Below are 25,008 nucleotides of genomic sequence, written 5' to 3' on the forward strand. Positions count from 1 at the left end.
ACAAATAAGAGAATCACAGTTTAGTTAACCTAAGGAGGGAAGATAAAAAGATGAGTGGATAGCAGCAGGAATGGTTAACTTTAAAAGAAATTAAGACATATTAATTTGGTTAAAATAGGGGAAAAATCTGCTGAAACTAAATTGGAAATTTGAAAACAGAAAAGGGAGATGTGAGGAAGTCCGGAAAGAAAGCTGTATGAAACCAAGAATTGAACCTTTTAATTTTGTTTGATTTTTGTTTTGTATTGTTTGTTTGTATTGTTGTTGTGATGTTTTGCTTTTTGTGTTACTAAAAAATTTGTTGAAACTTTAATAAAAATTTTTTATAATAAATAAATAAATAAATAAAAGCCCCCGGGAAAGCGGAGGTCTTCTGAAGGCAGGCGGTGGGTGAAAGTCTTTGCTCCCCCCCACCTGCCTTCAAAAGCCGTCCGGGATAGCAGAGAAACGCGCTGCGCTTCTCCGCTATCCCGGGAAGGCAGGCGGGGGGGAGCAAAGACTTTTGCCCCCCCCCTCCGGCCTTCAGAAGAGATCCAGGAAGGCCGGCGGTGGGCGAAAGTCTTTGCTCCCCCCCGCCAGCATTTTAAAAGCGGTCCGGGATAGCACCGCTTTTAAAATGCTGGCGGGGGGGAGCAAAGACTTTCGCCCACCGCCTGCCTTCAGAAGACCTCCGCTGTCCCGGGGGCTTTTAAAATGCTGGGGGTCGGCAGCGAAGCCCTCCTGTCCCCGGATCTTGCGGGGCGGGAGGTGGGGAGAAGGGCTTTTCTTCCCACCGCCAGCCTTCAGAACAGCCTTCTGAAGGCTGGGGGTGGGAAGAAAAGCCCTTGTCCCCCCCCCCCAGCCTTCAGAAGAGGTCGGGGGACAGACTGTCCCCGGACCTGGTCTGAAGGCGGTTTCCATTGATTGATTTTCAATGCATTCCTATGGGAAACCGTGCTTCGCAAGACGAAGAACTCGCAAGAATTTCGTCTTGCGAGGCACTACTGTATTTTCTCAGAAACGCCAACTTTGGGGCTCTTCTTTTCTTCTCTCCCTCTCTGCCCCCCCCTCCGCTGCTCTCACGCTCTCCCCCCTTGCCGATCCCAGGATATGATTAGATTTCCAATCACAACCCAGTGCGCAATCGGATTTCTGATTTCAGCCAGGAGCAAGCCAGCAATCCGGAGCATCCGCGTCTTCTCGCCAAAATCTTCGCGTTATTATATCTGTTCGCCTTGCCTCCAACTCCTCTGCATTTCCCCCCTCCCAGAATCGCACATCAAATGCAAAGAGATGCTGGTGGTGGTGGCGGCGAGCTTGGTGGCGGGAGAAAGCAGGAAGAGAGAGAAAATAAAATTCCCACCAGATGTTAAGAATCCATCATCATCATTTATTTTTTTTAAAAGGAGAGTCCGCTCCCAGGGTGGGTGGCTTCGAAAGCCCCTCTCTCCTCGCACGTCCTGCTATTGCTTCCCGATCCTTCCCGGCGTGCAAACTCGCCCTGCGGGAGGCGTCCTCTTCTCCTCCGCGCTGGATATCACCAGCCCGGGTCTTCCCTTCCTCTTCATTTCGCCTCCCTCTCCATCTTTGCACAGCCAGCCTTTCCAGGACTGACGATAACCGTGATCAAGTTGTTCTTTGGGAATATGGGGTGGCTGGTGGGGGGGGTGAGTGGGAGAGAGGCGCGCGCGCACACACTCCAAACACCCTTAAAATAAATGTAAAGTGGACCATCTACATTATTACAAAAAACAGTAATAATTGAATGCAGTGACAATAATTTATGATAATAAAGAGTGGACACATAGTCCTACAGATACAACCGGCCCTTTGAGGGTGACCAAACTGCTGATGCGGCCCCCGATGAATTTCAGTTTGACACCCCTGATCTATATCTATCTATCTATCATCTATCTATCTATCTATCTATCTATATCTATCTATCTATCTATCTATCATCTATCTATCATCTATCTATCATCATCTATCTATCATCATCTATCTATCTATCTATATCTATCTATCATCTATCTATCATCTATGTATCTATCTAAATGTATAGCAAAAAGAAGAGAGATTATCTGGTGATATTCCATTGTTTCACTCAGAGCTTACTCATCGAAATTAACAGATGTAACTTAGTCACACTCATTAATTTCAATGAGTTGCACATCAGCTTAAAACACCTGAAATTTCAGATATACCAAATAAACAGGGAGCATATTGCTTTATCTGTATCCTGTTTCTTTTTATCTTAAACAATAATTTAACCTCTCTAATTTTGATGACTAATATCCAACCCAGTAGCAACCCCCCCCCCAACCTACTTGCCTTGTGAGCGAAGGCAATGGGCAATGGGAGTGAAGTCAAACCACTGGAGAGTTACATCGCCTGCTGTGGCCGTAGAGACCAATACAGGAGAGACGTGTTTTGTTGCAGCTGGGGCAGATGCAGGCATCAGGTTGCGCTGATGCCCAGATCACAAGAGAACACAGAAACCTTGTAAGATGCTGGATGCTGCTGGAGTTGGTTGCCCAAATGCAGGCGACAAAAAGCCAAACGCCCCTCGTGACAACCAAATGAAAGTGATTATTGGGACATGAACAACTCTGCTTGCAAACATATATAAAAATTACAAAATACAAGTTGTCGAAGGTTGTGGCCAGTGAAAGAAAAATAAACCATACTGAAGCCCTATCTATGCTATAAGTTTATACCACTATTTAACCATCCAGCTTTCTGTCTGGCTAGAACCCAGAAAACTGCAGCATTCCGTTGACCACCAGTCAAATTACCTATATGAATTGCAAATAATCATTCCACCCCAATATTTGTGGTGTTCACTGCTCATCGGATGTCGCGATCCTCTCTTCATGGTCTGGATTACTTGCACCTACCAGGACCTTTCAGTAGTTGCATGAGGTTGTCCTTCAGTTGCTTCTGCTGAGGCAGGTTTCCGACAAACCACAGGGCCTTTTCGGTTGTGGCTTCCCACTTGCAGAATGCTACCAGTGAAGTCCACCTGGCACCATTTTAGTGCCTGGCAAGACTTTTCTGTATTTGGCATTTGGATTACTTACGGTATTTTTTTGTTGCCCTTTCACTAGGCTTCATGTTACTTTTTTATTGCAATGCTTTTCAAATCTTAAGCTTTCAAATTCTGGAAGTCACTTGGATTTTTTTTTTTTAATGTGTCAGGTGATCTGATCAGTACATTGAGTGGATAATAAAAAATGAATACCCCCCCCCCCCCGATTGTTTGATTTTCCCCCCTTCCCAATGCATCTTAGCTTTGGCCTCCTGTATTTGCTCTTCAACAGGGGCACCACTGACACCCCAAGCTTGACTAAGATAGTAATTCCAGAGTCAGGGAAGCAGCAAAAAGGAAGTGGCAGAAAGGACGCACCAGGGAGTCAAGAAGGAAATGTTAATTTAGGCTTCTTTGTTTTGCTGTCTGTATAATTTTCTTAAGTCAATAATAATAATAAAATTGGTAACTAGTATTTCTTTATTTTCATACAGCCACACCTGCACACATCAGGCAGTGGAACCCATAGATCCAGATACACAGCAAAAAGACATGAACTTGCCTTGTGAGTAGGGGCGGAGACAGCTTTATTTGTTCCTCTAGGCTTCTTTTCTCAACAACTTTCACCCTCTCCTGGGCCAGTTTCTACAGTCTGTTGCAACGTCTAGCTGCCCAAATCGGGCTAACCTCATTTATTAGAACCCCAAAGGTAAACTGCAGTCACATCCATAGTGAAGATTTAAAGCACAGAACTTTGTCCCCGAAGAATCCTGGGTAGTTTAGTTTGTTATGGGTACCGGGAATTGTAGCTCTGGGAGGGGACGACGACAGTAGCCAAGATTCTTGGGGGGAGAACATGGCTGCTGAAGTGGAATAAATGTGCTTTAAATGTATCTTTATTTCATTAACATCTAAAAAGAACCCCTCATACGAAAATAATAAAACCACGATAATACCATTTTTAAACAAGTTGAAAACAACAGTTCAAACCCTTCAAGAATAATTGAGATCATGTATAGTGTATATCTGTGGTTCCCAATTGCTGGTCTGTGTAACCAACCCAAAATCATGTGCCCCCCCCCCCAAAAAAAAAATCCAAGATCAGGTCGGCCTGGTTGGAATATGTACACCCCAGTTTTGCATGGGGAAATATTGGAGGGTATGTTGGCACCATTCACATAACAAAAACTACCACAAAAATACCAACATTTTAAAAAGCAGGAGGTCCGTGGCTTGGCTTTTGAAAAACAGGGGGTCCACAGCACTTCTCTAACCACCACCGTATATCATGTGCCAATATATGGTGTTGATGCGATCTTGGGCTCAGACCAAAACCTTCCCCCACCCTCAGAAGTGGTTCTAGAATTTGCCTTCCATGTTGCAAGCCCTATTGCCCCAATACCTTTTCAAGGTTGGGTCCCGAGATGCTGCTCTACAACTCCTACCATCCCCAGCTATCTTGGTCAGAGATGATGGGAGTTGTCATCAAAGCCTGAAGAGCACTGCTTACTGATGCGAGAGGTTTCAGTAACTTATTTCCTTATTCCATTTCCACAGTGAGGATCTTTAGGTATACTGATGGATACAAAGGATTGTATCCAGCGAACGAGATGAGCACTCGATTTATAAATACATATATATATATATATGATGGAAGGCAGCACCAAAATTTGCTACGTGGCCCTGGATTTTAAGTATTGGCCTCACTGTTACCTTCTAAGTAAAATCTTCAACTTTCCTATATACACAGTATGAGCATATACCAATTTTAAGCATTTGGTCCCATCTCCAAAAATGCATACATACATGAGAGTCAAACTATGACCCACTATTATGTTTAAACTAGCAGATCTGTGAGACCGATGGGGTGATTGCTGTACCATGAGTCAAAATATGCTGAGAGGTCACACTTCCATTATCTTGGGCTGATTCCAAGATCTTGGGATGCACCCCCCAAAACTTCTGATGTCCTCTTGGAGATACAAGCACCAGAAATGTATATGGTTCTCCAAAGTGTGCATTTTGCAGAGGCCTGTTTCTCCATGTACAAATGGAGGGCTCACCAATAACAGCTGCAATCCCTAAAACTCACTGAAGATGCTTGCTCAGTAAGCTTTCAACAGCTGAAAGAATCTTCACCAAGCCAAAACATAGCTGGAGGCTAGAACACAAAACACAGCGTCCTACAAGACGAGGAGCTTTGCTGGGTCTGGTGTTGTGGCAATTGTCCATTGGACCAGATGCCCATCTGATCTCTCTCCACGCTCTGTATTTATCTGCAAACAGGTACACAAAAAATGCCAGGAGTCCCCCGAGCAAAACAATATGGTAGAAGTTCAAACACTGTTGGGTGTCAATGACAGTCTGTAGATTGACAAAAGTTTCTTTTCTTTGCCCAGGATGGATAATCCTTGTGGTAGGCCTTCACCCACCACAGGTGATTAAATTTATTCAGAAGAGGTAACCTCGAGAGAGCCTGTCCACAAATTTATTATTTATTCAATTTCAATCCTGCTCTTCTTCTCTGCGTAAACTGCCCTTCACTTACCACCCAGATGCATTCCGTCCACCAATAAACTTTGATGCTACGACGAAATATTCCGACATTTTAGGGAATTTGCATGTGTAGATTCTTTGTTGCTTAGCAGGGCCTGTTTAGTTAGGAAAAAGCTCTAGTCTAATTCACTTATTACTACAGTTATTTATACGCCATATCTCTCTGTATGCAAGGCAGCTTACAAATAACATCAGAATGCATTTTAAAAAAGAAAACCCAAGCAAACAATATACAGCGGTACCTCGGGTTACAGACGCTTCAGGTTACAGACTCCGCTAACCCAGAAATAGTACCTCGGGTTAAGAACTTTGCTTCAGGATGAGAAACAGAAATCGTGCGGTGGTGGCGCGGCGGCAACGGGAGGCCCCATTAGCTAAAGTGGTGATTCAGGTTAAGAACAGTTTCAGGTTAAGAATGGACCTCCAGAACAAATTAAGCTCTTAACCCGAGGTATTTCTATAAAGATATCGTAAATCACCAGGATCCTTCCCTGGGGTCCATCAAATGCAGAGGAAGCTGGTCCTGAGGTCTTCTCCTCCCTCCCTCTCTCCTGGGACTCTTCTAGAGGGAAGATGGTAGAGGATGATGGCATATATATATATATATATATATACACACACACACACACTGTATTTTTCGCTCTATAAGACGCACCAGACCACAAGACGCACCTAGTTTTTGGAGGAGGAAAACAAGAAAAAAAATATTCTGAATCTCAGAAGCCAGAACAGCAAGAGGGATGGCTGCGCAGTGAAAGCAGCGATCCCTCTTGCTGTTCTGGCTTCTGGGATAGCTGTGCAGCCTGCATTCACTCCATAAGACGCACACACATTCCCCCTTACTTTTTAGTAGGGAAAAAGTGAGTCTTATAGAGCAAAAAATACGGTATATATATATGATGTTGTTTGGATGTGAATCATCTGAAATGAAATTTGGGCAACCCCTCTCAAGTCCCTTCTCAGCTGCAAACATTTCTAGGATCCAAAGCATCCTTCTGTAGTGAATTCCTTACTTTGGGAAATAACCATTTCCACCCTGTTTTCAAATGGCTTCTACACTTCAGTGGATTCTATGGTACAAGAAACCGGTGCTCTCAAGTGGAGATCCTTCCACAGATTTCAAGCATTTGCGTCAGGGGTGGGAAATGTTTTCCAGCCAGAGGGTCATATCCCCTCCAGGGCAGCCTTCCGGCAGGGGTGTCATAGGACCAGAGGCAAAAGCAACCAGAGCAACGGACGGTTTCACTTCGTTGTGGGTTCTCTGATGATAAGTAAGGCTATTGCTGTGACTGAAGGTCCTTTCGCACTCTGAGCATTTGTACGGTTTCTCCCCTGTGTGTATTCTTTCGTGTCTAGTAAGGGTTGTCCACTGACTGAAACTCTTGCCACACTTGGAACATTCATATGGCTTCTCTCCCGTGTGGGTTCTTTGGTGGCTCGTCACGTGAATCTTCTGGCTGAAGCTTTTCCCGCACTCTGGGCATTTGTACGGCTTTTCTCCGGTGTGGATTCTGAGGTGTATAGCAAGGGTTTGGCTGCAACTGAAGCTTTTCCCGCACTCAGAGCATTTATAGGGTCTCTCTCCTGTGTGGGTTCTTTGATGGTGGGTAAGACCGGTGCTGTAGGTGAAGCTCTTTCCACACTCGGAGCATGTAAACGGTTTTTCGCCCGTGTGGGTTCTTTGATGGTTTATCACGTGTATCTTCTGGCTGAAGCTCTTCCCGCACTCGGGACATTTGTACGGTTTCTCCCCTGTGTGGATTCTGTGGTGCAAAGCAAGGGTTTGGCTACAGTTGAAGTTCTTCCCACACTCCGAGCATTTGTACGGTTTCTCACCCGTGTGGGTTCTTCGGTGATAAGTAAGGCCGGTGCTATGACTGAAGCTCTTCCCGCACTCTGAGCATGAAAACGGTTTTTCTCCCGTGTGGGTCCTCTGATGGTCTGTGACATGCGTCTTCCGCTTGAAGCTCTTTCCACACTCCAAACATCTATACGGCTTCTCGTCGGTTTGGAATGTTTGATGATAAAGAAGGTCATCGCTGTTGCAGAAACCCTTTTCAGGGGAGAAACATTTAAATGGTTTCTCCCCTGTGTGTATTCTCTGGTGATCAGTAAGGCTGCTGCTCTGACTGAAACTCTTCCCGCACACTGAGCATCTGTACGGCTGCTCTGCTATTTGCACTCTTTGAGATGCACTAAGACTCAGTATCTCGCTTGCAATCGTTGCGTGTTGAGGGGAGGTGTTCCTTGTGTTTTTCGCTGTGTTGCCTTCATCTTTTAGCTTTGGGATTTCACACACGTCCGCGTCTTCGGAAATGAAAGATTTCTCCCTCAGCTTCTGTCTTGTCTCGGGTTTCCTCCTCTGTTGTTCAGGCTCCTTCTCGCTCCAACTTCCATAACCTGAAATAACAAGGAAGGGGGCCTGATCAGGGTGGATCTCAGATCAGAGAATACAAGAACCAATATATTAAGTAAATACAAGAACCATATGCAGTGGTACCTTGGTTCTCAAACTTAATCCGTTCCGGGAGTCCGTTCGACTCCCGAAACCATTCGAAAACCAAGGCGCGGCTTCTGATTGGCTGCAGGAGCTTCCTGCACTCAAATGGAAGTTGTGTCAGAAGTTTGGCTTCCGAAAAACGTTTGCAAACCAGAACACTTACTTCCAGGTTTGCGGTGTTCGGGAGCCAATTTGTTTGGGAGCTAAGCTGTTCAAGTACCAAGGTACGACTGTATTAAGCTTTCTGCTGTCCAACAGGCAATGGTCCCCCCCCACTGCCTTGCCCCCACCCTCTAGCCCTAGGCCATGACTTTGAGCACAGCAGAAGCACCTGACAAGAGAAGAAGAGGAAGAAGAAGAAGAAGAAGAAGAAGAAGAAGAAGAAGAAGAGGAGGAGGAGTTTGGATTTGATATCCCGCCTGTTACTCCCCTTCAGGAGTCTCAAAGCGGCTAACATTCTCCTTTCCCTTCCTCCCCCACAACAAACACTCCGTGAGGTGAGTGGGGCTGAGAGACTTCAGAGAAGTGTGACTGGCCCAAGGTCACCCAGCAGCTGCATGTGGAGGAGCGGAGACGCGAACCTGGTTCCCCAGATTACGAGACTACCACTCTTAACCACTACACCACACTGGCGTAGTGTGGAGAGGAGTTCAGGGATATTAAAAAAATAATTTTATAAGTTGTGCGTCCTTGTTTCTCAATTTTATCTTTTTACATGGTGTTGTATATTTGACTTGCCATTATTTTCATTGATTATAGTTTATTGTGATTGTTATTACAAGTAGGTAGCCGTGTTGGTCTGCCGTAGTCAAAACAAAATGAAAAAAAAATTAGTTCCAGTAGCAGCTACTGGAAGGAATTTTTATTTTATTGTAACTGATAAGTGTAAACTGTTTAATTATTATTTGCTGATACAGTGGTACCTCGGGTTACAGACGCTTCAGGTTACATACGCTTCAGGTTACAGACTCCGCTAACCCAGAAATAGTACCTCGGGTTAAGAACTTTGCTTCAGGATGAGAACAGAAATCGTGCTCCGGCGGCGCGGCAGCAGCAGAAGGCCCCATTAGCTAAAGTGGTGCTTCAGGTTAAGAACAGTTTCAGGTTAAGAACGGACCTCCGGAACGAATTAAGTACTTAACCCGAGGTACCACTGTATTTAACTTCACTGTTTACTGTGACATTCTAATGGATGATTGAATATTGCTTTATTCAATATAAGTTGTTCATTTCAAGGTTATTGAAATGATTTTTTTTGTATCGGATCAGATTGTTATTACATGTGCAATCTTCAATGTCTGTTTGGTTGTTTGCTTGTAAGCCACTTTGGATATAGTAATATAGAAAAGTAAAAGGTAAAGGTACCCCTGCCCGTACGGGCCAGTCTTGCCAGACTCTGGGGTTGTGCGCCCATCTCACTTAAGAGGCAAGGGGCCAGCGCTGTCCGGAGACACTTCCGGGTCACGTGGCCAGCGTGACATCGCTGCTCTGGCCAGAGCCAGAGCCGCACACGGAAACGCCGTTTACCTTCCCGCTGGTAAGCGGTCCCTATTTATCTACTTGCACCCGGAGGTGCTTTCGAACTGCTAGGTTGGCAGGCGCTGGGACCGAGCAGCGGGAGCGCACCCCGCCGCAGGGATTCGAACTGCCGACCTTTCGATCGGCAAGTCCTAGGCGCTGAGGCTTTAACCCACAGCGCCACCTGCGTCCCACATTAATATAGAAAAGCAGTGCACAAATTAAAAGTGAAATGAAATGAACTATTAAGTAGCTCCTGTTGACTAGCATTACAGTCATACCTCGGGTTACAGACGCTTCAAGTTGTGTTTTTTTGGGTTACGGAGCTGCCGAAACCCAGAAATACCTGAACGGCTTACTTCTGGGTTTCGGTGGTTGTGCATGCACAGAACAGCTAAATCGGGCTTTGCGCAGAAGTGCTGAATCGCAACCTGCGCGTGCACAGATGCGCAGCTGCGGGTTGCGAACGTGCATCCCACACGGATCACGTTCGCAACCCGAGTGTCCACTGTATAGAAAAGCAGTGCACAAATTAAAAGTGAAATGAAATGAACTATTAAGTGGCTCCTGTTGACTAGCAATGACTGGAAATTGATGTGATGAAGTGCATAGAGAAGGCATGAGGAACACTGCTGGGTATTCTCACACCTACTTTGAGATAGTCATAGAATCATGGAGTTGGAAGGGAACCTTAGGATCATCTAGTCCAACCCCCCTGCAACCTGCAACGCCAGAATATGCAGCTGCCCTATATGGGAATCAAACCTGCAACCTTGGTGTTATCAGCACCACACCCTGACCAACTGAGCTATCCAGGCTTGATGCTGGGGATCTAAACAAGGACCCTGAGAGCAGATACTTTCCCACTGAGCTAGAAAAGCTACCTTATTTATGCACACCTGGTCAGACGATACAATACGATCCAATAATCTTTATTGTCATTGTCCCATACAGAACGAAATTGAAAAAAATCTACACCAGACATTCAAAAACCAACAAGCCTGCTATCCCAGCCTGTTTAGCCCCCTAAAAACTCTGATACCCCATAATTAAATACAATATACTCCCATAAGTAAAGGGTAAAGGAACCCCTGACCATTAGGTCCAGTCATGACTGACTCTGGGATTGCGGCGCTCATCTCGCTTTATTGGCCGAGGGAGCTGGCATACAGCTTCCGGGTCATGTGGCCAGCATGACTAAGCCACTTCTGGCAAACCAGAGCAGCACACGGAAACGCCGTTTGCCTTCCCACCGGAGCGGTACCTATTTATCTGCTTGCACTTTGACGTGCTTTAGAACTGCTAGGTTGGCAGGAGCAGGGACCGAGCAACGGGAGCTCACCCCGTCGCGGGAATTCGAACCGCCGACCTTCTGATTGGCAAGTCCTAGGCTCTGTGGTTTAGACCACAGCGCCACCTGCGTCCCTCTGAGAGCAGATACTTTCCCACTAATAATAATAATAATAATAATAATAAATTTTATTTATACTCTGCCCTCCCCAGGGCGGCTAACACCAAATATAAAAACAATTGATTGAAATACAACTTTTTTGGGGATAAAAACGTCAAGTCTTCACCAAGGCCAACTATCCAGACTGGTCCTACATGGGCCAGAAAAAAGCCATGGAAGTCCCCAAATAGGAGTTCCAACACAGAAGGAGAAAGGAAAAAAGAAAGAGGGGGGAGGGAATCAAACTGAATCTAAGCCAAAGGCCAGGCAGAACAACTCTGTCTTACAGGCCCTGCAAAAAGAAATCAGATCTTGCAGGGCCCTGGTCACATGAGACAGATACTTTTCCACTGAGCTAGGAAAGCTACCTCATTTATGCACACCTGGTCAGACCATTGGTCAGTCCAGCTCAGTGCTCTCTAAACTGACTGGCAATGGCTACTGTTGAGCTATGAGCTTTCCTGGACAGATGGGCATGAATACAGATGAAGAGCTGCAGCAAGTTTAGCCTGGAGAAGAGGAGGTTAAGGGGTGATATGATAGCCATGTTCAAATATATAAAAGGATGTCACACAGAGGAGGGAGAAAGGTTGTTTTCTGCTGCTCCAGAGAAGCGGACACGGAGCAATGGATCCAAACTACAAGAAAGAAGATTCCACCTAAACATTAGGAAGAACTTCCTGACAGTAAGAGCTGTTCGACAGTGGAATTTGCTGCCAAGGAGTGTGGTGGAGTCTCCTTCTTTGGAGGTCTTTAAGCAGAGGCTTGACAACCACATGTCAGGAGTGCTCTGATGGTGTTTCCTGCTTGGCAGGGGGTTGGACTCGATGGCCCTTGTGGTCTCTTCCAACTCTATGATCCTATGATTCTAAGTCCCGCGTCCTGGACCTATCAGGCAAGGCCAAAGAGGGAACCTTACCCAGAGATGCCAGGTTCCAGTAGTTCTCCTCCATGACTTCTCTGTGCAGAGCCCTCTGGCTCGGATCCAACAGAGCCCACTCCTCCTCCGTGAAATGCACAGCCACCGCCTCAAAGGGCACTGGGTCCTGGAATAATAATAATAATAACAATAATAATAATAATTTTTTATTTATACCCCGCCCTTCCTGGTTCAGAAAACCAGGCTCAGGGCGGCTAACAATAAATTTAAAACACTTAATTGATGCAACAAAAAAACAGAATAAAATACAGTATAAAACGTGGATAACAATAAATTCAGAATTCAAAAATCAGTTTAGGGGGGAAATCCATCTAATAAACATTAGATGATCACCAGGGCTAGCTGGCTAAATTAGTGCTATTTGGGCCAGCATGGAGACCAGGGGAGAATTAGCTGTGGGATCCCAGAGCGGGTAATCTTCACAAAAAGGGGAGAGGGAGGGAAGGAAGGGGAATAAAAGATCAGGCTAAATTCAGATTGAAAGCCAGGCAGAATAACTCTGTCTTACAGGCCCTGAGGAAGGAAGTTAAGTCCTGCAGGGCCCTGGTCTCATGAGGCAGAGCATCCCACCAGGTCGGAGCCATCACTGAGAAGGCCCTGGCCCTGGTGGAGGATAGTTTGACTTAGGGCCCGGGACCTCTAAACTATGATTATTCATGGACCTTAAAAACAGTTACTATGCACATCTAAGGCAGCAATCCGAAAAAAAGAGAAGAAAAAAGACTGCAGAGACTGGAGGCTCTGCTGCAAACCCCAGAGCTTTCCTTGTGGTGTTCAGAGCCTTCAAGATGGGGGGCATCTTAAACACAAGTGATGGGGGAAGGCAGGTTCTTTCAGGACCACGGAGAGCTGCAGAGGAGACGCCTGGGTTGTGCCTGGCTCAGTTCTCCGGTGATTCTATCTCCTACCTGATCAAGTGACTGTGAAGTAACTGTTTCCACTCCATCACAATAAGAAGGCCTAATGGACATATCCATGGTGGTTGTGCCACCTGTGAGGGAGACAAAAGAAGCAAGGAGGCAAGGTGAATAAAAATCAATGATTTTATAAAAAATAAAAATATCATCTTACATATGCATTACAAATAGTTACAGCAAAATTAAAATATAAAAGAGAAAAGAGAAAGAAGAAAAAATAACAAAGCAAAGAAGAGTTAACAATAAGAGATGAACATTGGCTATAAAAAAGGTAAAGGTACCCCTGCCCGTACGGGCCAGTCTTGACAGACTCTGGGGTTGTGCGCCCATCTCACTTAAGAGGCCAGGGGCCAGCGCTGTCCGGAGACACTTCTGGGTCACGTGGCCAGCGTGACATCGCTGCTCTGGCGAGCCAGAGCTGCACACGGAAACGCCGTTTACCTTCCCGCTGGTAAGCGGTCCCTATTTATCTACTTGCACCCGGAGATGCTTTCGAACTGCTAGGTTGGCAGGCGCTAGGACCGAGCAGCGGGAGCGCACCCCGCCGCAGGGATTCGAACCGCCGACCTTTCGATCGGCAAGTCCTAGGCGCTGAGGCTTTAACCCACAGCGCCACCTGCGTCCCTCCCGAACATTGGCTATAACATCCTGTAAATCGGATTTTTAAAAAATAAAATGCTTTTGGAGGAAAAATCCTCCCAAAGAGTTTTCTATTTAAGTTATGTTATAGCACAAAAGCTATTCATCAGGAAATAAGGATTTGTTTTTAATTATGTAGCATATGCAATGTTTAATTTTTCTGGTAAACGAATTACATTAATCCACTCACAATTCCAGAGGGACTAAAGAGCGACCAGGTGGAAATAATATTCTGCATTCATTCTTACCCAATAAGGTTTCAGCCACTGGAGGTGCGCCGTTAAATGGTAACAGCCCATGTCTGGCGCCCATTGCCGCTCCCTGTCCCTCCGTGGATCCTCCTGCTAACAGCTCCTGCATCCGAAATAACAACAATAATAATAATAATATATTGTTTATACCCCACCCATCTGGCTGGGTTTCCCCAGCCACTCTGGGCGGCTTCCAACAAAATATTAAAGTACAATAGTCCGTCAAACATCAAAAGCTTCATTAAACAGCTGCCTTCAGGTGAAACAACAAGGAAGTAGAGGACAACGGAGAAGGGGAAAGGGGTGGATTCCTAAAAATACAAGAGGCTGCTGGATCAGTCCAGCCTCCTGGTCTCACAATGCACAGATGACCCAAGAGCAACAGCACTTTCTCCCTACTTGGGACTGGTCTTCCGAGATGTCCTTCCAGAGAAGGCTGAATGAATTATCTGGTCAGAGATGCTTTATGTCCCCAGACCTAAATTCCCTTGTGTGGGGCCTTCTGAGGTAGAAATTCTGCTGGACCCACTATCAGTGAGTCTCACATAAGCAAGGGTACAGCTTGACCGCAAAGCTTGCAGGAACTAGTTTAAGAGGAACCTAACAATGTTATGGGACGCGGGTGGTGCTGGTGGGCTAAACCACTGAGCCTAGGGCTTGCCAATCAGAAGGTCGGCGGTTTGAATCCCCGCGATGGGGTGAGCTCCCGTTGCTCGGTCCCAGCTCCTGCCAACCTAGCAGTTCGAAAGCACGTCAAAGTGCAAGTAGATAAATAGGTACCACTCCGGCGGGAAGGTAAATGGTGTTTCCGTGCGCTGCTCTGGTTCGCCAGAAGCGGCTTAGTCATGCTGGCCACATGACTCGGAAGCTGTATGCTGGGCTCCCTCAGCCAGTAAAGTGAGATGAGCACCGCAATCCCAGAGTCGTCCACGATAGGACCTAACTGTCAGGGGTCCCTTTACCTTTAACAATGTTAAGAGTGAAAACCAGTTCCAGATAAGGTGCAAGGAAGCCTCTGCACATATAGGAGGGGAGCCCCAACTCATGGACTGAGCAAGAGTTTCCAAGGAGTTCAAGAAGTTCGTGGGGGAGAATGAACAGCTAAGGCAACATATATTTCCTACACGGGAGTGAAGGCAAATGGCTATTCTCCCACAGACTCTTGTCTGGTAAGGCATTGAAGTTTGAATAATTGGGAATCTGGTTTGAGCCTGCATACTGAACCCCCAAAGGGAATTTTCTCCAATACTACCCTCCCTCCTTGCATTTCCACCCCCATCGTCCAGCCCTGTCACTGAGGTCCAGATCCGAGGGTCTTCTGGTGGTTCCCTGACTGCGAAAAGTTGAAATTACAGGGAACCAGGCAGAGGACCTTCTTGGTGGTGGTGCTTGCCCTGTGGAACGCCCTCTCGTCAGATGTCAAGGAGATAAACAACTATATGACTTTTAGAAGACATCTGAAGGCAGCCCTGTTTTTTATGTTTGGTGTTTTATTGTGTTAATAATAATAATAATAATAATAATAATAATAATAATAATTTATTATTTATACCCCGCCCATCTGGCTGGGCTTCCCCAGCCACTAAGGACGGCTTCCAACAAAATATTAAAATACCGTAATACATCAAACATTAAAAGCTTTCCTAAACAGGGCTGCCTTCAGATGCCTTCTAAAAGTCTGGCAGTTGTTGTTCTCTTTGACATCTGGTGGGAGGGCGTTCCACAGGGCGGGCGTCACTACCGAGAAGGCCCTCTGCCTGGTTCCCAGGCCCTTGGCGCTGGACCTCAGTGTCCGGGCTGAATGATGGGGGTGGAGACGCTCCCTCAGGTATACTGGACTGAGGCCGTTTAGGGCTTTAAAGGTCAGCACCAATACTTTGAATTGTGCTCGGAAACGTACTGCGAGCCAATATAGGTTTTTCAAGACCGGTGTTATATGGTCTTGGCAGCCACTCCCAGTCACGTGTCTAGCTGCCGCATTCTGGATTAATTGCAGTTTCCGAGTCACCTTCAAAGGTAGCCCCACATAGAGCGCATTGCAGTAGTCCAAGGAAGAGATAACTAGAGCATGCACCACTCTGGCGAGACAGTCCACGGGCAGATAGGGTCTCAGCCTGTGTACCAGGTGGAACTGGTAAACAGCTGCCCTGGACACAGATTTGACCTGCTCCTCCATGGACAGTTGTGAGTCCAAAATGACTCCCAGGCTGCGCACCTGGTCCTCTGTTAGCCGCCATCCATCCTCCAACCGCCTCCAGACATATATTTTGCCAGAAGCCTCCCAGAGTGACTGTGGCAACCCAGTCGGATGGGCAACACCTAAATAATAAAATTGTTGGTGTGGCTCACCCATTGCTCTGCCTCCTGGCTCATGAGGAAACCTTCCGCCAGGGCCACCGCCTGGGAGCAGGTCTCCGCTCCACACTCCCTCACCCAGCTCTCCATCTCCGGGGGGAGGACAGACAGGAACTTCTCCAGGACCACCAGCTCCAGCATCTGAGCTTTGGTGTGCTTTTCTGGCTTCAGCCACTGATGGCAAAGATGGTGAAGTCGGCTGCAAACCTCCCGGGGCCCCTCGGCTTCCTGGTAGCAGAATTGGTGAAAGCGCCATTGCTGTTTGTCTGAGCTGCTGGAGGCCTCGCTCAGGAGCTTGCACACTGTTTTTCCCCAGAAGGCCCCACTTCCCCCAGCCTGGCGGTCTCTTTGGGCTTTGGTCCCAGCTGAATCATCCTCTTCCATCTCCAATTTGTACTCAAAGGAAGGGTCTCTCTGCTCCGAGTTGGTCTAAGGTGCTCTTGAATTGAGTGGCGGCCGCCCTGCTTAGCCCCGCAAAGGATAGTACGTCTTCCTTGTTTCAAGAAGAGACTTTCGGAGCAAAAAACTGGGCGTTCCCTGCAATCTGTCAGAGCTTCTCCTGTGGGGAAAAGTGAAATGAGATGAGACCATAAGAATCAGAGACAGCCTAGAAAAGATGGCCATTCTGAGTTGGTTTCAACCAAGTCCCACTCAAAGGCAGACACACTGAAATCAATAAACAAAAGTTTGTCGTGTCCATTGACTTCAACAGGCCTACTATGAAAGCTTGTTATTCTAAAACAGCTTCTGACATGGATGGTAGCTGCAGCTAGGATTTGAATAGCCGAAGAGTGGAAAACCCTGGAAAATCTACTTTTCTCTTTGTAGATATCTCTGGACTTCAGGTACCACAGAAAATGCTATACAGTGGTACTTTGGGTTACATACGCTTCAGGTTACAGACTCAGCTAACCCAGAAATAGTACCGCAGGTTAAGAACTTTGCTTCAGGATGAGATCAGAAATTGTGCTCCAGCAGCAGCAGGAGGTCCCATTAGCTAAAGTGGTGCTTCAGGTTAAGAACAGTTTCAGGTTAAGAACGGACCTCCGGAAAAAATTAAGTACTTAACCCGAGATACCACTGTACTTCTGGTTAACCTTTTCTGAACCTCTTCAATACCCCCCCTTTTTTTTGCAGTGAGGAACATACACAGTATTCCAAATATGGCCACGCCATAGATTTGTATAATGGGCATTATGATATTCGCAATTTTATTTTCAATTTCTTTCCTAATGATCCCCAGCACCAAATTCACCATTTTCATAGCTGCTGCACACTTCCGTGAGACCCCCTTAAAATGTCTGTTTACTTCGGTCAAGGATAGATCGTTACTGCTGCGTAAAATCCAGATATTTATATAAACTTCAAAGCCTGTATGTTGCAGCTTGGAACCTATCTAAAGACCTAATGCAATGGGGGAAATCTCAGAGTAGTGAAGCGTAATTAAACAACTATGTTAAAGAGGGAGCAAAAATGAATATAAAAAAGAACTCAGTAAGTACTGATGTAAAAACAAACAAAAAGGAACTAGGAATATCTGGGGACATGCAGAAGATGTTACAGAAGTGTACTAAGAATACAGTACAGTATACAGCCCTGTGGCTGCGTGACAGTAGTCTATCCCTCACAGCACTGCAATTCACAGAACACTTAATGAACTACAGTTCCCAGTGTAGATGCAGATGAAGCTGGCACAGGCTGATGAATCCTCTGCAAAGTTCCCAATACTGGAAAGCCATAAACCCCAGCTGATCCCCATCCCAAGCCTTAAGCCTGGTGGGCTCAATTTGTTAAAGCGTGGTGGTGAAAATGTCCAGGCTGCAGGTTCGATCCCTGTAGGATAGCTACAACTAATCCAGAATGCGGCAGCTAGACTGGTGACTGGGAATGGTCGCTTGAGACCATATCACACTGGTCCTGAAAGACCTACACTGGCTCCCAGTACGTTTCCGAGCACAATTCAAAGTGTTGGTGCTGACCTTTAAAGTAAGGTTACTAGATGTCCCTGGATTTACAAATCAGTCCCCGTACAAAATCCACTGATGTTGAAAAGTGTCCCCAGATTCATTGAAAAAAATCTGGTAACCTTACCTTGAAGCCCTAAACGGCCTTGGCCCTCACCCAATCGTCCAGCCCAGACACTGAGGTCCAGCTCTGAGGGCCTTCTGGCGGTTCCCTCTCTGCGAGAAGTGAGGTTACAGGAAACCAGGCAGAGGGCCTTCTTGGTAGTGGCGCCTGCCCTGTGGAACGCCCTCCCACCAGATGTCAAGGAAATAAACAACTGACTTTTAAAAGACACCTGAAGGCAGCCCTGTTTAGGGAAGTTTTAATGTTTGATCTTTTATTGTGTTTTTAGTCCTTTGTTGGGAGATGCCCAGAGTGGCTGGGGAAACCCAGCCAGATAATAAATAATACATTATTATTATTATTATTATTATTATTATTATTATTCCTGCATTGCAGGGTGTTGAACTAGACGATCCTCAGGGTCCCTTCAAACTCTGATTCTATGGCGCAGGTTCCTCCTTGGCAGAAATAAAATATAAAAACGGCAAACCTAGGAACACCGGATGTGACCTTATGCCAAGTTAGACCATTGGTTCATCAAGCTCAATATGACTGACTCTGACTTGTAGTGGCTCTGCAGAGTTTCAGACAGGTAGGGGGCATTTGCAGACCTACCGAAATTAAAAGACGCCTGCTTCTTGGGAGAAAAGCAATGACAAACCTAGACAGCATCTTAAAAAGCAGAGACATCACCTTGCCAACAAAGGTCTGTATAGTTAAAGCTATGGTTTTCCCAGCAGTGATGTATGGAAGTGAGAGCTGGACCATAAAGAAGTCTGATCGCCAAAGAACGGATGCTTTTGAATTATGGTGCTGGAGGAGACTCTTGAGAGTCCCATGGACTGCAAGAAGATCAAACCTATCCATTCTGAAGGAAATCAGCCCTGAGTGCTCACTGGAAGGACAGATCCTGAAGCTGAGGCTCCAATACTTTGGCCACCTCATGAGAAGACAAGACTCCCTGGAAAAGACCCTGATGTTGGGAAAGATGGAGGGCACAAGGAGAAGGGGACGACAGAGAACGAGATGGTTGGACAGTGTTCTCAAAGCTACCAGCAAGAGTTTGACCAAACTGCGGGAGGCAGTGGAAGACAGGAGTGCCTGATGTGCTCTGGTCCAGGGGGTCACGAAGAGTCGGACACGACTCTTCTTCATCCTGGAGAAGAGTGTCTAGTGGGGTGCCACAGGGTTCTGTCTTGGGCCGGGTCTTATTCAACATCTTTATCAACAACTTGGATGATGGACTCAAGGGCATCCTGATCAAATTTGCAGATGACACCAAACTGGGAGGGGTGGCTAACACCGCAGAGGACAGGATCACACTTCAAAACGACCTTGACAGATTAGAGAACTGGGCCAAAACAAACAAGATGAATTTTAACAGGGAGAAATGTAAAGTATTGCACTTGGGCAAAAAAAAATGAGAGGCACAAATACAAGATGGGTGACACCTGGCTTGAGAGCAGTACATGTGAAAAGGATCTAGGAGTCTTGGTTGACCACAAACTTGACATGAGCCAACAGTGTGACGCAGCAGCTAAAAAAGCCAATGCAATTCTGGGCTGCATCAATAGGAGTATTGCATCTAGATCAAGGGAAGTAATAGTGCCACTGTATTCTGCTCTGGTCAGACCTCACCTGGAGTACTGTGTCCAGTTCTGGGCACCACAGTTCAAGAAGGACACTGACAAACTGGAACGTGTCCAGAGGAGGGCAACCAAAATGGTCAAAGGCCTGGAAACAATGCCTTATGAGGAACGGCTAAGGGAGCTGGGCATGTTTAGCCTGGAGAAGAGGAGGTTAAGGGGTGATATGATAGCCATGTTCAAATATATAAAAGGATGTCACATAGAGGAGGGGGAAAGGTTGTTTTCTGCTGCTCCAGAGAAGCGGACACGGAGCAATGGTTCCAAACTGCAAGAAAGAAGATTCCACCTAAACATTAGGAAGAACTTCCTGACAGTAAAAGCTGTTCTACAGTGGAATTTGCTGCCAAGGCGTGTGGCGGAGTCTCCTTCTTTGGAGGTCTTTAAGCAGAGGCTTGACAACCACATGTCAGGAGTGCTCTGATGGTGTTTCCTGCTTGGCAGGGGGTTGGACTCGATGGCCCTTGTGGTCTCTTCCAACTCTATGATTCTATGATTCTAAACGACTAAACAACAACAACTGGAGAAGTCGGGGATTGAACCAGGGACCTTGTGCATTCAAAACAAGATGCTCTGGCTTCTCAGATTACACAGGGACATATTCCTTCTGATGGGAGGGCGTTCCACAGGGCGGGCGCCACTACCGAGAAGGCCCTCTGCCTGGTTCCCTGTAGCTTTGCTTCTCGCAATGAGGGAACCACCAGAAGACCCTCAGCGCTGGACCTCAGCGTCCGGGCAGAACGATGGGGGTGGAGACGCTCCTTCAGGTATACTGGGCCGAGTTTAGCTTAAGATTCAAGCTGGGCAAAATTATTCCGCATCCAACAGTACTAGCCATGATGACTATGCTCTCCCTGCACAGCTGGAAGCTGCATTGCTTCTGAGTTGCTGGAAACTGCAGGAGTCGGGCTGCTCTCTTGTGCTTGAATCCCGCTTGCAGGTTTCCCATCATAATGGTCAGTCGCTGTGAGAACAGGATGCGGGACTTAGGTGGGCCATCGGCCCGATCCGGCAGCCTCGTCTTACGTGGCTGGGAGGCGGGCAGTGCAACCCAGCAGGATAGCCGTGGGGAAGGAATCGGACGTCTTTAGCAACCAAAGGAGCCCCTCCCTGGCATTTCTCGACGTACCTAAAAGCAAAATTCGCTCTCTTTCTCCCCGGATTCTGGTGCACCGCTGTCTCCCCCATGCACCCCCCCCCAAATCTTCTAATTTTTGCAAAAACTGAGATGCCTCCCCCTGCAGACCCCGGCCTGGCTTGCAATTGCAATTATTGCAATTATTGCAATTGCAATTGCAAAGGGTCGTGCAATGCAAAGAATGCAACCCCGGGCGTAGTATTCTCGCCCCCCCCCCGTTCCCTATTCCATTTTTGCAAATCCGAATTCTCTCCAGCTCCTCACCTGGGCGGGGGCGGGGGACTTACGAGAAGGCCCTTTCCCCACGTGCATTCGTTACGGGGTCGTAGAGATAGGAAATGGGCAGCGAGGTACCGAGTTCACTTCCGGTTCCCATTCAAACGCCCGACCTCCACGGCCACCCCTCCAAGTGTGGGTGAATTGGGGGGGGGGGGGGGAGGAGGGAGATCTGCTGTATTTGCAGCCGTAGCTCTATGGCCGCGTTCGAAAGGGAACCTGAAGTGTCGCTGCAGGTGGTTTGCATTTTGCAGCAATGCAAAATTTTGCAGCTTAATTGAAGGCAATTTTGCAAGAAAAAGGGGGGCACTTGGTGGTCCTCCAGTGGACTTGAGCTCCGTTTCCTAGAGAGGAGGGATATTCAAAAAGCTGTGGGGGGGGGGTGGTGGCTGAGGGGGAAATCACAGAATAGATCATAGAATTGTAATATTTGGGGGGCTGGTTCTGAGGATCAGCTAGGATCAACGCGGCTGCCCCATACAGGGATCGAACCTGCAACCTTGGCATTATCAGCACCATAAGTGCTCGGTTTCCTGGGATCGCCTGGCCAAAAAGCGTGGGCGGTTGAGGCTGGTGCAATATTGAGGAGGAGCAATATTGCAAGGAGGAGATAAGGATTTGCTTTTGGGGCATAGCTGTCAACTTTTTCCTTTTTTTAAAAAAGGGAAATTCCCTTATTCCGAATAGGATTCCTTGCAAGAAAAGGGAAAAGCTGACAGCTATGTTTTGGGGTAACAAAAGAGTAAAGAGGCACACACACACACACACACCTTGGTTCCCTGTCAGATATTTTGCAAATTGCATACCCCCCCCCCCAATAACCAGATGCAAGGTTTCCATCGAACCATGCGTAGAGTTCAAATGATCTGAGCTCGGGTTCTTAAGAGAGAGGGATAACATTTTTTAATAAAAAAAAGTGGGAAGAGGGATACTGTTTTAAACAAAATCTCCCCCTTTTCCCTAATGGGGTGTCCAAGAGCCTGTATAGAGTCCTTACGTGGGTTCCCTATTGGTAGGAGAAAATAACAAGCCAGCCAGAAAATACTGAGAAGCAAAGCAGCTAGTAAGCCTGATCTTTATTGATCTGTTGCAACAGGGTGTTCCCCTCACACACAGGAAAGGCGGAGGACCCAGAACAAAGGTGTGCCTGCCCTTATATAGACATTTTAAATTCCCTGCCCTGGAGCTCCAGACCACCCCTCCATACATCATACATACATCACAGAAGGGGTGTAACCCAAGACCACCCCCCACAAACATCATAGCTACATCACAGAAAAGGCGGTCTACAACAGAAATTTGAATGTTGCTGTTTTCCTGTCTGCCAGGTTATCTGATAGTGCCTTATCTGATTTCCTTTCCTGGTAGTCTGGCCATTCCTTTGAGATGGTGACTTCCCAATTCCTGAGACAATGGGAAGGTTCCCTTACCCCCCTCCCTCCTTGCAGAGAAAACATTTGGTCAGTTTGGGAGTCAACATGGTTTCAGGACTGTATTCCTGTGCTGCTCCAGACATGTGGTCCACATCTCTATGTACTTTTTGGTTGGTACATTTATGAACATTTCTTATATATAAGACCTTATTTTTTTTATTACAATACAAAACAGATAGATGAGCCTGCATTGCAGGGGGTTAAACTAGATGACTCTCCCAACTCTACAATTCTACAATACTGTGATACAAATGTAACAAATAAATGCAAATAACTTTTGGGGTTTGGGTTTTTGGAAGACGCCTGTGCGTGAATTAGCTTTATGTGTGTAATAATAATAATAATAATAATAATAATAATTTATTGTTTGTACCCCGCCCATCTGGCTGGGTTTCCCCAGCTACTCTGGGCGGCTTCCATAGAAACCAAAAATACACTAAAATATCACAGATTAAAAACTTCCCTGAACAGGGCTGCCTTAAGATGTCTTCTGAATGTCAGGTAGTTATTTATCGCTTTGACATCTGATGGGAGGGCGTTCCACAGGGCAGGCGCCACTACCGAGAAGGCCCTCTGCCTGGTTCCCTGTAGCTTTGCTTCTCGCAATGAGGGCCCTCAGCGCTGGACCTCAGCGTCTGGGCAGAACGAAGGGGGTGGAGACGCTCCTTCAGGTATACTGGGCCGAGGCCGTTTAGGGCTTTAAAGGTCAACACCAGCACTTTGAATTGTGCTCGGAAACGTACTGGGAGCCAATGTAGGTCTTTCAAGACCGGTGTTATATGGTCTCGGCGGCCGCCCCCAGTCACCAGTCTAGCTGCCGCATTCTGGATTAGTTGTAGTTTCCGAGTCACCTTCAAGGGTAGCCCCATGTAGAGCGCATTGCAGTAGTCCAAGCGGGAGATAACTAGAGCATGCACCACTCTGGTGAGACAGTCCGTGGGCAGGTGGGGTCTCAGCCTGCGTACCAGGTGGAGTTGGTAGACAGCTACCCTGGATACAGAATTGACCTGCGCCTCCATGGACAGCTGTGAGTCCAAAATGACTCCCAGGCTGCGCACCTGGTCCTTCAGGGGCACAGTTACCCTATTCAGGACCAGGGAGTCCTCCACACCAGCCCGCCCCCTGTCCGCCAAAAACAGTACTTCTGTCTTGTCAGGATTCATCCTCAATCCATTAGCCGCCATCCATCCTCCAACCGCCTCCAGGCACTCACACAGGACCTTCACCGCCTTCACTGGTTCTGGTGTAGATCAGTGCATGGTGACCAACGCACAGTCTTTGCAGTAAGGCTCTGTTCCGATCGCATGAGTAATCACAAGGACCTGTAGCCTTCATCTGCCTTCACAGCCATTGGAACATGCCCCTTGTTGTCTCCCGCCTGTTCTGCCATTGAGGACTTCTTGGATCATTCTTTGTCTAGCTCCTCCCCTTTGACTGTACTACCTTGGGTGACTCTTCTGGGAGTACAAGATATCTGACACTTTTGGTCACAAGGGTCATAGGAACGTGCAAGCCCATTCAAGGTGATGATCCAGCGAGCGAGACTTGATCCAACGACATGGTTCAGTACACCAAGCATGCAAAAACTAGTATTTTAATTTTTTTCCATACAAAGTTTTTTAAAAAATTATTTATTATTAATGTTGCAATACATATATGAAATCTTTACATACTGATACGTATACATTATATTCGTAAATTCACATTTTCACATTTCATTATGTACCAACATTTATCCATTTCTTATTTCTTGCCCTGTGTCTTCCCTCCACTCGTGTGTGACTTCCTTGTTATTATTTTATAACTTTATTATTGAGATTGTATTTTTGTATCTTAATAATTAAACATTCAGTCTTATATATCTGCTTAGCCTAACTTTGTGAAATCAGTCTATACATATCAATAAATTCTTGTTGGAGCATCTTTTGGTTATGTATTCTGCTACACTTTTCCATTCCTGTTTGAGATTTTGATTAGATTGCATTCTAATTGCTGTCGCCATTTTTGCTAATTCAATCATTTCAAAAAAAATTATGTTGCCAATCTTTCAGTGTCGGTACTTCTTCTGATTTCCAATTTTTTGCATGGTTCAGTACACCAAGCCTGCAAAAACTAGTATTTTAATTGTGCTTTCGGAAGGTAGCCACACATTAGAGGAAATATGGAACTGTGGGAATCAGGCTCTGATAAAGCAATATGTAAAAAACATCAAAGCAAAGTCATTTGTGATTTATGTGAAAGGAAGAGATTTGAATCTAAGAAGCTAAGTTACGAAAGCAAATATATGGGTTTCATTACTGGTGTGCTGGGCATCT

At 46.4% G+C, this 25,008-nt stretch overlaps 2 protein-coding genes across 3 annotated transcripts in view; both read right to left on the reverse strand.

Annotated features, from left to right (window-relative positions):
• Positions 1 to 3,470: 3,470 nt before the first annotated feature.
• Positions 3,471 to 21,400, reverse strand: LOC307208458 (uncharacterized protein). 2 transcript variants are annotated; one of them, XM_079963040.1, is made up of 6 exons: positions 21,272 to 21,400; positions 16,128 to 16,692; positions 13,776 to 13,881; positions 12,880 to 12,962; positions 11,951 to 12,077; positions 3,471 to 7,963 (listed from the first exon to the last, which is right to left on the reverse strand). In XM_079963040.1, the coding sequence occupies exons 2-6, from the start codon at positions 16,515 to 16,517 to the stop codon at positions 6,696 to 6,698; spliced, it is 1,974 nt and encodes a 657-aa protein (XP_079819166.1). In that variant the 5' UTR covers positions 16,518 to 16,692; positions 21,272 to 21,400; the 3' UTR covers positions 3,471 to 6,695. The 2 variants fall into 2 exon arrangements, with proteins under 2 accessions (XP_079819166.1, XP_079819165.1); XM_079963039.1 differs by having other exon boundaries at positions 21,249 to 21,400.
• Positions 16,681 to 25,008, reverse strand: part of LOC307210975 (vomeronasal type-2 receptor 1-like) — a gene marked incomplete at its 3' end in the record, with an annotated part of 51,742 nt that continues 43,414 nt past the window's right edge. The window contains exon 14 of the mRNA XM_079967174.1: positions 16,681 to 16,692. Coding sequence (XP_079823300.1) covers positions 16,681 to 16,692 — 12 coding nt within the window. The remainder of the gene's footprint in view (positions 16,693 to 25,008) is intronic.

Source organism: Podarcis cretensis (assembly GCF_951804945.1).
Source record: "Podarcis cretensis genome assembly, chromosome: 2".
NCBI lineage: Eukaryota > Metazoa > Chordata > Lepidosauria > Squamata > Lacertidae > Podarcis > Podarcis cretensis.

Coding starts and splice junctions, on each gene's coding strand:
- LOC307208458 (XM_079963040.1), bottom strand. CDS start 16,517: ATGGAAGAGGATGATTCAGCTGGGACCAAAGCCCAAAGAGACCGCCAG. Junction 12,963..13,775: donor AGTGGCTGAAACCTTATTGG/GTAAGAATGAAT, acceptor TCTCCCTCACAG/GTGGCACAACCACCATGGAT. Junction 12,078..12,879: donor CTTCACAGTCACTTGATCAG/GTAGGAGATAGA, acceptor TTATTATTCCAG/GACCCAGTGCCCTTTGAGGC.